The sequence below is a fragment of the Amblyomma americanum genome, chromosome 3, assembly GCF_052857255.1.
Source record: "Amblyomma americanum isolate KBUSLIRL-KWMA chromosome 3, ASM5285725v1, whole genome shotgun sequence".
Taxonomy (NCBI): Eukaryota; Metazoa; Arthropoda; class Arachnida; order Ixodida; family Ixodidae; genus Amblyomma; species Amblyomma americanum.
In genome coordinates this window covers 192,137,006-192,149,152 of record NC_135499.1, presented here as the reverse complement: position 1 = coordinate 192,149,152, position 12,147 = coordinate 192,137,006, and the positions used below count along the sequence as shown (strand labels likewise).

Sequence of the window (12,147 nt, the reverse complement as noted above, 5' to 3'; positions counted from 1 at the left end):
ATCTCAAACAAGGGATTTCCTTGAGGTATTTTAGATGTTAGCCAGGATTCATTTCCCCTTCCCTTGTTTAGAGATTGGATTCTTTATCACTCCAATATGTCGATATAGATGCTCAAAAATTTGTTTTTGGCGCTCCAAAAATAACTCCCAAGTCACGGTTTAGCCACTTTACTCGCGTCGTTGCGCCTTCGAGGGTGCGCCGCGACTGCCTTGACTGTTTATTAGTACCGAATTAATGTAAATGCGCAGCCGTGACCTTGTCTAGCTCGACGCCTGTCTCGACCTGCTCATGTCTTGTTCGTGTAAATGAAGCCTTCAGTTAGATATCAGCGAGACTAGTCAACCCGCCGCGGTGGCTCAGTGGCTATGGCGCTCGGCTACTGATCCGGACCCGGGTTCGAACCCGACCTCGGCGGCCGCGTTTCGATGGAGGCGAAACGCAAAGTCGTCCATGTGCTGCGCGATGTCACGCACGTTAAAGATCCCCAGGTGGTCGAAATTATTCCGGAGCCCTCCACTGCGGCACCTCTTCCTTTCTTCTCACAGTCCCTCCTTTAGCCCTTCCCTTACGGCGCGGTTCAGGTGTCCGCCGACGAGATGCGACACAGATACTGCGCGATTTCCTTTCCCCAGCAACCAGTTTTCAATTTTTAGACTAGTCGAGACATTCGGAATGTACCTTCGGAGCAACGAGTTGAAAAACCGGCTCCCGAGCCACCGCGGTGGCTCAGTGGTTATGGCACTCGATCGGCTGCTGACCCGAAAGACGCGGTTTCGATCCTGGCCACGGCGGTCGAATTTCAATAGAGGTGAAATTGTAGAGGCCCATGTACTGTGCGAAGTCAGCGAACATGAAAGAACCCCAGGCGATCGCAATTTCCGGAGCCCTTAACTGCGGCGTCCCTCAACCCGAGTCGCTTCAGGACACTAAATTCCTGAAACCAAACCAAAACCGTGTCCTGCTGCAGCTATCCGCAAGGAGTGAGAGGGATTAAGTGCTACCTGCGCAGGGGGCCTAGCGAGCCATCCCACCCCCTGCTGTTGGGCTGATTCATCCAAGAAAGGACGTACACCTCGTGTACTCGGCAGCAAAATTGGCCGGCTGCACCGCACGCAAGAATGTACACGACTTGCAGCTTTGAATGTATGTTGATGTTGATAACTGTCTGCTACTCATGCAGGACCAGAAAGTCGTATTTCCAACTGCAGTGCACGAACTGCGGAACTGCTTCACAGACGGTGTCTCAGCAGGAAGGCAAAGCGCCATAGCTGCCTTGTTTGCACAACAGAACGGTCGATCAAATACTGTCATGCGCGCGCAACACGAATGGCAGACCCAGCGAGAATGCTTTGCAGTTTTGACTGTAGCACCGTATAAGCGCTGCTACGAATGCAGAAGGCCTGGAATCTAGGCCGGTTCGCAGCAACGCGATGTGCAGCTATTCCGCTAGATTCAGTAGTAACACGTCACTTTCAGCAGACGGTGCGAAGAGACACTTCGAATTACCTCTCCAGAAACGGCACTTCGGCCGTCGGCACCCTAAGCACGGCTTTTGGGCTCGCCCGCTGGTGAAGCATTTGCGCCATCTCATAGGTTTGTACGTTTAATCTCTTGGCCTGTCGGCATAAGCCGTGCACAAGGCGGGCCTCGTTATCGGTGAATTCAACGCCTGGCAGCAGCCCTGTACTACGTCGCACACCGCGCCGGCGCAGTGGAGCCTTTTCAGCATGCCCGCGCTCTTTCGGGTTTCGCGCAGTTCACGGCGTATCCAGTCAGTTACACAGTATATGTTACGGGCCGGACAAATTATCTGCGAAGGGACGTGAAATACACTCATTTCACCGATCACCAGCGAGTTAAATGCTGCGGCCTCGCGCGCGACCGCCAACATGGCGGATACCGCGCCGGCCTCTAGCGTCTCTTGCGGATGACGTCACGTGAACGTGAGCCCGACAGACCAAATAGCGGCCATCGAAGTGAAACGCCCCCCACCCCCCGGTACCACCATTTGCATAAAATTTGGGGCCACCCGTGTGACGCCTAATGTTCGAAGTGGCGACAAATGACGGCATGTTCCTGAGGGTAAAATTACTAATTGAGATGAAGCCCAAAATATATGTGGGATTCGCACCGACGACTTTTCTGCGCCCAAATCGTGCATTCCGAGGACCTTCAGACGGCCATTACGTCCGAATCGTTTGTCGCAGGGAGTTCCGGGTGGTGTCAAACGATCCGTCGTGTTGTGATGCAAGCGTTTACAAAGTTTATTAACTGATATAACGAGGAAATATATCGGACATAGCGAGGGTGGCTGTAAATCGCAATAGTAGTGCAAAGCGCATGAGGTAGATGGCGCTGCTTGTGTTTTGGGATGTTTCCGGAAAGGAAGCATCCGCGGATGTTAGAATTTGGTCTTCTCCGCGTTTGCTCAGCACACCGATGTAAACACTTGAAACTCCCGTAGCTAACGCTCTTAAGTTGTACACTGAGGCAGTGTTGGCGGAGAATTTATCAGCGTCCGGGTGGGAGCGCGGAGAGAGCATATGTTACACTCGCTCCGCCGAGTGACGCACTTGTTGGCGTGGCTGCGTGCATTCTCATCATTCACGCTTCCAACCCTCCCAACATAACCGCTCTTTAGTCGGATACAACTCAAGAACGAAGCGGCTTTTCTACGTCAAAGGACCCCCTTCCAGCCAATGGCGTCGGCCGATTCTCATAGCCATGTTAGCTTGACAATGCAGGAAGTGGTAGATGAAAGAGAATAGTCATCTCCCTGCATTGTTGGGGCGCTCCCTGCATTGTGACGCTAGCAGGCTAATGAGAATCGGCCGACGCCATTAGCTGGAAGGGGGTCTTTGACGGGGGAAAACAGCTTCGTTCTTGAGTTGTATCCGACTATAGAAACACGCGATAATATATGCCATACAGGAAGCATCTCTACTCACTAAACACCAGACCACTGGCATCAACATCTAAATACTGACTCCGACCGAGACATCCACAATATACAATGCCGACCACAGGAAACCCACCTATACATGACCTCTAGCAGAATCCTATAACCGCAGTCCGAACATTACAAAAATCACCCCGCGTTGGAAGCCTGGTCATGCTATAGGATCGAGTTGTTGGTTCATCAACGGCCCCGCGAAATCAACATCCGGGCGCCTTCGATCGCCTGGCCAAATACAACGTCAGCGGAAGACGCCGCAACATGCAAAGAGCAAATAGCTGAACACTACAAGAACACCAGGAAAAACCGCGCAGTTTTACCCCAACAATCACCCGTCACTCAACACGGAACAAGCACTCGTCCTTCGCAATTAAAGTTCGAACTAATGCTCTCCTCACCCTACTAATGCTCTGCAACTTCGGATGGCGTGACATAGCCCACTGTCCCAGCTGTCCAGAGATCAGGTAACACTGCAATTACCTCTCCTTATTTTCCTTACCCTACTCCTCCTTGCGGGAGTGCTTGGCTGCGAGAGGGAGAGAAAATTTGATTGCCATAGAATGTCGGGATCATCTCGGGCTCGGCATATCATCAGCGGGCCTTAGAGGAGCAAGCTCTATTCCTCACTGGGTAAATAAAGTGTTTTCCTCCTCCCCCTCAATCACGCGGTTTTGGTTTTGCGCGTGTGCGGGGCCAGGTTTGCTTGCGCTGCAAAGCCGAGGAGAATCACTTTTTCGAAATGATGAAAAAGAAAACCTGGTATGTCTATTCCTCGAACTGTGAGGACACCATCGTCATTACTCTAACTATAATGATTACAGTGAGGCGAGTTCAAAAATCAACTAGTTGATTGAGGTTAACCAGCTTACTAGTTAACATATGTTTTAGCTGATAAGTAGTGTCCACCATCCAAAAAGGAGACCACGCAAGTGAAGGCTACCGAGTGAGCCGAAATAGTCGCCGCCAACCATCAAACGACGGCCATCTGGCACAACTGACCACCCACTAATCCCATCCTTTTTGGCGATATGTTTTTCACTCACACACACGCACACACTCACTCTGCTTTTAGCTCGAGCCTAGTTTTAAATATTTTATCTCAATTGAAAAGTTCTGCAGATACCCGCGGCGTCTGCAGTTAGGAGAACGGGAGGTATGGCAGGCAGTTGTCCACCCACCTCGCTTGCAGGGTGCGGCAGTTAAGCCCGATTGTACACCATCCGTGAGCCTGTCGGAACGTGGACGAAAATGTGTCAGGTAAGCTTGGTAACACCGGCTTTGCACTCGAGGAACAGAGCACGCTTTTTGCTTCTGGAAAGTATACTGCCACGTGCAAATTATATCTTCGCCAGCTTCTCCACTTGTCACCCCACGTTTCCGTCTTGTGCGTGTCTTCACTTAAATATAAGTCCGTGTGCATTTTTGAGCACAATTTTTGTGCAAAATACGTTACCAGTCGAGCACCCGCTCGACAAGGATAGTATAGCGTCGCTTTTCGTTTCCACGTGGCTGGAATTAATCCAGAGTCGTCCACTACGTGTCCTTCATAACCCACGTGTCGCTTTGGGACGTTTAACCCCGTAATTTACAACTTGCATATTTTTGATGTGTGGTACATTGGCTGTGTCGACATGGGTGTCATGTTCTACATGCGATCTGGAAATGTGCGGAGTGTGGAGCAGTTCCAATTTTGTCGGTGTATCATGCGCAGGCTGGTTAACCAGTAAAGGCGTTGTCGTGGCTTTGTGCCTTGCGTCGTGTATAAAGCACCGTTTCTGCCCACAACAATTAACGTCTGTGTCCATGTTGTCACTACGAAGTGCAGCCGCTCGGGCCTCACCTGGATTGTTGGTATGGCAACGGTCGCGACATTTTACGTCGTGGCCATTGCGTGCAATGGAGAGAGAGATAGGGCTCCGCAAACAGCGCGTGGACACCTCCGGTTCCCAGCGTAAGAACGTTATCTCGACTGGCGAGACAAGGAAAGCACACAGTCGAGGGGGCCTCAGCCAGCGGCTTGGCTAGATTGCTGGCTCCGGATGCACGGCTGTCCAGACGTCGTCGCCTCTACCGCTGCGTCGTTCCGTGTCGCATACTTGGAGGGGCAGGCCCGCCACGGCGTTGGTCGGCCGCGAAGGCGTCCAAAAACAGGTCCGGACTGAGGAGCATGCCGCGATGATTTCGCCACTCTTGACTGCTGCTTCTCCTCGTCACCCGGCTTGCCAGCGGTGCGGAGCTGGGCCGACCGCGCGGTAAACTGAATGTCCTCGGCGAGCTGTTGTCGTCGTTGGCGCGCAGCGTACGTGCGGGGACGCCTCTATGACTACGCGTCTTCACACGGCCCGCGCATCCTGCTGGAATGATCTGGTCGTGAGTTGCTCGATGGCTGGTGCGCGAAAGTCGACCTAGTCGGACTTGTGGTGTGAGCTGCCGGGTGACCTGATAGGTGCACGCCTCTGCCTTTGCAAGATGGCTCTGCGTTGGAAGACGGCCAGGAGGACACTGTCCATGCCGGAGGTAAGATCGGGCGTTCGACCGGTCGGACGTACGAGAGGTCGTTCGATCACTCTATGCATAAGTCGCGATGAGTTGGAATCGAGGAAGTCACTGCTGTGCAGGAAACCTGAATTGTCGGAGCTCGATGTGCATGTGCTCGCAGATTGTGGCATAGTTGAGCGCCTGCATCTGCAGGTTGCTATAGACAAAATTTTCGAGTGATCATTGACACTGATTTAAGTATAGGCTTGTTCACTCTAAACAGCGCCTTCGAGAAACGTGATAGCATGTATCAATGCATTGGCCCAAAACGCTATTACATCACATCTCTGCTTATTATTTTTAGTTTGTAATCTGATTTGCGATCTGAGACTGACCTGTAGCAGAATTTTCTTATAAAACGAACTGAGACGCCTCTTTGTACGCATAAGAACCATGTTCTGTAAATGCAGCGAGAGGCTAGTCCAATGTGCATAGTTATAGCCTATAGGCATTATATTGCATCCGTATGAATCGTGCTTGGGGCGCATATGTTACCCCTGTTTGCATCTGTTGTGTAACTGAACAAGACGATGTCGTGCTTCCGATAGCTATTTTCGCCAGCACGCGGCTACACATGTACCTGGGCATGGTCGAGAAGCCGGATACGTGATATGCAGTGCTGACGCAGACAGGACGCTGCCATAGGCATCTCGTTTTCTACAAGCGCCGACGCGCGCCGTGCAAAATGATCCTCGTTGGAAACATGAGGCACTCGCAGTGTTGTTTACGCAGTGCGATGAAACTGCAACAGACAGGTAAAATTCGCACCTGCGTAAGCTGCACATGTGAGCCTGCATACCTCTGCAGGTAGAATGAGAAAACGCTTCGCGGTGCAGCGTGTTCTGGCAGCGCTGCTGAGGGTTTAAGAGCAATCACGGGGCGTGACAAGCGCTTCTGCCAACAAGGGTACGGTTTGCGCTCCGCGCTTCCTATGTTGCCAGCCAGAGCTATTTATAATTCACATGGCGTGCCTGCCCGCATAAATGTCAATAAGGAAGTTCACTGCTCCCAGAACGAGTCGTCGTCTGCTGCGCTTCGCAGAATACGAAACGAAATCCGTCTGCTTACTTCTGGTCGCGTCATCAGAGAAAGTCCTGCTCGATCTGATTCTAGATTCCGAAAACCCGAATGCTCAGTTTGTCCCCAGGGCTCCAGCATAGCAACTCGTCGTGTAACCGGTAATGCTGTCGGAAACAGGCTTCGCAGAGAGGCACGGCCGCCGCGCTGGCCGCGCGGATCGAGGAGCGGCCGTGTTGTGTCAAAGGGGCGTGTTCTGGTCACGTGATGATGAACCGGCTGCGCGCGCCGCCGCGCCGGTTTCGTAGCCGCATGGCCGTGTTTTGTGTAGGCGAGCAAGACGAAGCGAGAAGTTCACGTTCCGTCGGAGTGTTTTTCTAGGTCGGTGTGCTTTACAGCCCAAGGATAATTCAGTGCCGTCGTCCCTGTGCACTTGTCGTTGCGTGACGGACGCAACGTTGCAAGCACTTCTCAGCGAGCAGCAGCAGGGCACGAGGAACAGGCGAGTTCGTCTTTCTCCGCCCTCTTTAGGTAGAGCGCATGGCCGTGCATCTCTCGTGGTGATTTTGGCAGCCCGGTTTTGCGCTGTGCAAGCGGCGCGTTGACGACCGTGCGGCGTTCGTCGCATCCGCATTGAGAATCCGCGGCGAGCAGCGACGGCGTCGCGTGTATCGCGGGCGTCACGGCCGCCAGCACAGGACAAGGTTAAGGTCAGCCGAGCACATGTTTTCCCAGCGGCAGAGCAGCGTGCGGCTCAGTCCGACCGCCACCTCGGGCCGGCGTGCTGCCGTACCCGGGAGCTGGCTGCTTTTCGATCGGCCGATCGCCGCCGCCGTGCATATCTTTACCACACAGTGCCTATTTCTTGCGTCGGGGGAACCTGCGCCGCGCGCGGCATGTCATCGTTGTCAGGAAGACTTGGCAGCGCCGCAGCAACAACCGGCGCTCTCCCCCGTGGATATGCGCACGCGTTTGTTGTGCCGCTGGCTTCCGGGGTGCGAAGGGGCGCCACGCTCCTGCGCGCACCCATTGCTCTCGCCCGTGTCCTGCCCGAAAATATTGATCCGGGGCAGAATCTGTCAGCCCGCGGTGCGCGGAACTGAGATCGCGCTGCCCTTTCTTTATCGCAGCAGCGGGCGTTGTGTTCGCGTCGCTGTGTTCCGGAAAGGCCACCGATCGAGTCGGCGGCGGTAAAGTGTGCTACCGGCAGTGAGCGGCATGTGTCGGCGTTCAGTTGCCGGGCGAGCGGCGGTGGCTGCCAGCAGCAGCAGCAGCAGCAGCAGCAGCCGGCCTGTTTTCGTCACGCCGGAGGCATTGTCCATCGGCGTGGTCGTGGCGGCGTGACCGCCCCCTTTCGCGGTTTGTTTATCTGGTTCAGTGAGTCCGTGTGGGCGACCTCCTCCCCTCCACGATCTGCGTCCCGTGAGCGGCGGGCTTTCCTCGTCCAATTGTCCCTTGGCGGACAGCCAGGGCGATATCGCGTCTCTTCCGCTCGCGACGGGGCCGACCTATGGTCGATGATGCGCCCTCCAGTCGTCGTTGCAGCTGCGTGCGCGGTGCCGTTGCCACCGCGTGCTCCGGTATTGTTTTGTCCCTACACATCTGTGTGCACGACCACCTGGCTGATGTGTGGGCATACGCCAACAGGGCACGTGAAATGTTCCCGCGCGCTGGAAAACGGCGCTCCTCTCAAGCCAGCTGCTAGGACGTGAGCTCCTGCCGTCGACGCGTGCATTTTGTGTGCCGGGATTCTATGCATCTACGAAGTCGCCGGCTCTGGACGACTAGATCGTGGCTGCCACTCTGTCTCTAGCTACCGTGGTTTAGATAACGGTATAATGCGAAAGCTGCCTCCAATTGCCTGGCCGGGAACGTGTTCGCCGGTAGCCGCCCTTCTCTAGGTTGGTAATTATTAAATGAGCTGCATTCCCCTTTCCCACGATCTCTAGCGCGGTCGTTCCAGCGTTGGGCGCGTGCGTCTTGTTTCGAAACAGGGCTATGGGAGGAGGGAATGGTGTCGAAGCCTGGGGGCGACAGTTATTCAGGTTAGCCCGTTCTACATCGCTCGCACCGTCCAATTATCATTGAACCTTGGAGGAATTTCACGTTTCCTGATTCGTCGTATGTCGTGGCCAGCAGCACAGTAGCTTTGCGGCCGGGTCCAACGGTCTTAGACAAGACAGTTTTTCAGCTTCCCGTACCCGTCCACCCGCCCGCTAGCTGGCGCGGCTACCGTGGACGTCGCTGAAACTAACGGCGCTGCACCCATACCTGCAGATCCAGTGACTCTACCTGTAGCTGAATTTTTAGTGCGCTAGCACTTAATAGTGGCCATTCCCCGCATTTAGCAGTTGCTTGTTTCTCTGTCTAAAGCCGGTTTTGTGGAAAGCTGCTGACCCGCCCACCGTGTGAGGCGGCAGCTAATGATAATTAATCGTAAGAGGCTGCTCGGGAAGAGCAATCTAGATCGCAAGACAACCTAAGCAACCCAAGTCCCACCGATGCAAGCATCTGCCGCTGCACCACTGCGCCGGGAGTGGTAGGAAGACTCCCAGGGATCTATGAATGGAGAGAATGACGAATGAATGAATGAAAACTTTATTGTCCACCGAGAAGGAGTCCCCAAATCCCCGTTCCCGGCACGCAGGCTTGGGACGCGGGTGTAGGGAGGGGATGCTCCGCAGACTAGTGAAGATGCATTGCGTCTTCACGACCTCAGCCGCCAGGAGGGCGGCTTTCCAAGACATTGAATCCCCCACAACCAAACTAGGGGGCAAGGGAACCCCTCAGGGCTCCGTCCTATCCCAGTTTCTGTTCAACATTGCAGTGAGGGCACTCTCCTCATTATTAAATCGAATTTAAGACATAAACCTTTGCATCAATAAGGGCGGCGACGCGGAGATAGAACAGAAGTTGAAAACTGCCGCAGACGTGGTGGCTAAATACGCGGCAGACGCAGGTCTATTCTGCTCCCCGGAAAAATCTGAATTTTTCGTCTACCACCCGAGAAAAAAGAAAGACGTAGACGTAAAAATTATGTTAGAAAACATTCTCGTCCCGACAGTAGAAGAAATAATAATCCTGGGAATGATCATTCAAGCCAATGGACAAAAACACGAACACCATAATTTTTTCGACCATCATTTTTACGTGAACAAAACAAGAATGTGGCCTAGCTGTTGTTGGTACATGGTGAAGAAACGGCGCTGTTTGGAGCGCACAGTGGTGCACACACTGAGGTTGGGTCGGACAACACCGACGACTGTATACAGACGAGGCGCGCTTCGCCTTCTCGCGTGTTGCGTTTGTCTTAGGCCTTCCAAGCACTTCAGTTTTTCACTATCTTCTTTTCGGCTGTTATAGCGCTTAATACCAGTCAGATGTTATGACAAAACAAGCATTTTGCTTGCGTTATCATGCCACTGTTGATGACATGAACACCACTTTCTATTCTGTTCTATTCTATCCAAGTGCAAGCCGACGGGAAGAGCCATATAGAGCTCGTGTGGGTCCCGGCTCACTCGCAGGTAGCAGGCAACATCATCGCCGACTACCATGCCCGAGAAATGTCAATCCGGGCCGAGCACGAGCCGGAAGAGCTACCGCACCCGGTTACCAGCTTTCGGGACATTACCCGGATGTACCGAGGGGAAAGGTGCAGACTGCCAGAACCGCACCCCAAACTCACCAGGCAACAACAGACGATAATGCGTCGAGCGCAGGCGGGATCGCTTGCGCATCCCGTACTGATGAAACGCATGTACCCTGCGCAACTCGATATGCTCTGTCCTTTTTGTAAACGAGAAAAGGGCACCCTGCCGCACGTCTTGGCAGAGTGCACAGAACTCAAGACCCCCCTCCTCCCCTTCCCGCCAACACCCCACAATCCCCAACCCCTTGAGCGATGGGAGATCTTGTTATCCAGCCCCGCCCTACCGATTCAGCTCGCACTGACGGACAGGGGCCAGGAGCTGCTGGGAACACATGGGTCCCGTAACTAGGCAACCACCCCGTCTAGTGCCTGCGTGCACCACCGATTTATTTCGGGCGCAATAAATGTTGATTCATCATCATCGAGAGGAATTCACACCACCTGCCCGTGTGCTTGTAGTCCTTGATGGCATCGTCAACCTTAGAATGACGCTCGAAGAACTTTGACTTGCGAGACAGCTGTTCTTGGGACGCAGTATCTGTTGCCACCCTTTAAACTGGCTGTTGATCACCGCGAGGCGATGTGAAGAAATGGTGATTGGTGGCATCGTTTCTGTTGCGGCGTTTGTGCAGCTCAGTCCAGCCACCATGCAGTGTAATTTACCGTGGAAGGAGAAATCGACGGAAAAAAATCCCTTTTCGTGAACACCACGCTTGAAACGTCAGTGTATCGAAAGCCGACGGACACATTGGAAAGTACATGAACTTTCAGTCAGCACATCCTGCTGGACGCAAGTGGTCGGTCGCCAAATCCCTATTTAATCGCGCGTTCATCCTTTGCTCGAGCCCCGAAAAACGCCGCTGCGAAGTGAAGCAAGCTGAATTAAGATCCCTTTCGACGCACAGCATACGCTTCTTTATTCTGGGAACACCAACGTGGCCCACACCGGCCTGTCCCCTATTCGCACGCTGTCTAAGCATTGACCGCGCAGTGAAGTGTTGAGGCTCAGTATCGTCTTTAGAAGACTGGTTAAAACCTGTCAGGTTGTGGAGCATATTACGATCGGTCCATTAAACAGTGAGCTTCGCTCCAGAGACGACTCGTGGGAGGCGCATCTGGGTCTTCTGCCAACGGTCTGCGAGGGGCGAACTTGTCGCCCTGTTTGCCCGAGTGACGCAACGGGCCGCAGCTCGCACGCGTTGGCAAGCGCTTGCCGAGACGGCATATATGCGCACGTTGTCTCGACTATGTAGCTGCGGCGGCGCTGGAGATTGGCCAAGAACAGCGCGGAGGGCAAAAAGCAAGAAAAAACGCCGAGCCTCCAGGTTTGACGCGGTTTATGGAACGTCTGCCGTTGTCGTCTGTTCCTCCAGGTTTGACGCCGTTTATGGAACGTCTGCCGTTGTCGTCTGTTTAGAGTTTCTTCCAAACGGGCGTTCGACGCAAGCGTCTGCCAGTTAAAAAGAGACGCATGCGGCTTGACATTCGTAGTGAAAGTGTACCGCGTTCGCGGCTTCGCGAACTTTTTACAAACGCCGACTGGACGTCCTCGCTGCCTGGGCCGGGTTTGAGAGCAGCGGGGTCACTTCCACCTCTTGGGCTTTCTTTCGGCTGCCGTGATGATGGACGAGCCGAAGTGAGCAGCCGGGAATCCTCAGGTATGTGCCAGTTCTCAGGGAGCGGCCGCCTGTGTTAAGCTACTGAGCGGCAGGGATGTATGGCAAGGAGCAATGCTTATGAAGCGCATACGAATACGTGACCTCCTCGCCGCGAGCACATTTCTGTAATGTGCCAAACCACAGGAAGCTCCGGCTGCGTATACCCAGCTGCGGCATGAACAAAGAACCATCCAGTCTGCTGTAGCCGCGAAATGGTGCGAGCGCACTGCAGGTGGGCAGGCAGGCAAGCTTTTGTTTCAAGGAATATAAAAGCGAAGCACCGCAGATGCCTAACCAAAAATACTGCGACGGTTGAGCTACTGCC

General features: G+C 53.8%; 1 protein-coding gene across 4 annotated transcripts in view; it reads left to right on the top strand.

The window, feature by feature from the left end:
* Nucleotides 1–4,933: 4,933 nt before the first annotated feature.
* Nucleotides 4,934–12,147, top strand: part of LOC144125713 (5'-AMP-activated protein kinase subunit gamma-1-like) — a 261,476-nt gene continuing 254,262 nt past the window's right edge. The window contains exon 1 of one of the 4 annotated variants that reach the window (XM_077659350.1): nucleotides 4,934–5,474. In XM_077659350.1, the coding sequence (XP_077515476.1) occupies nucleotides 5,427–5,474 (48 nt within the window). In that variant the 5' untranslated portion in view covers nucleotides 4,934–5,426. Of the gene's footprint in view, nucleotides 5,475–6,781; nucleotides 7,015–12,147 lie in introns of those variants that run through there. The other 3 variants (XM_077659349.1, XM_077659353.1, XM_077659351.1) reach the window with 3 other exon arrangements.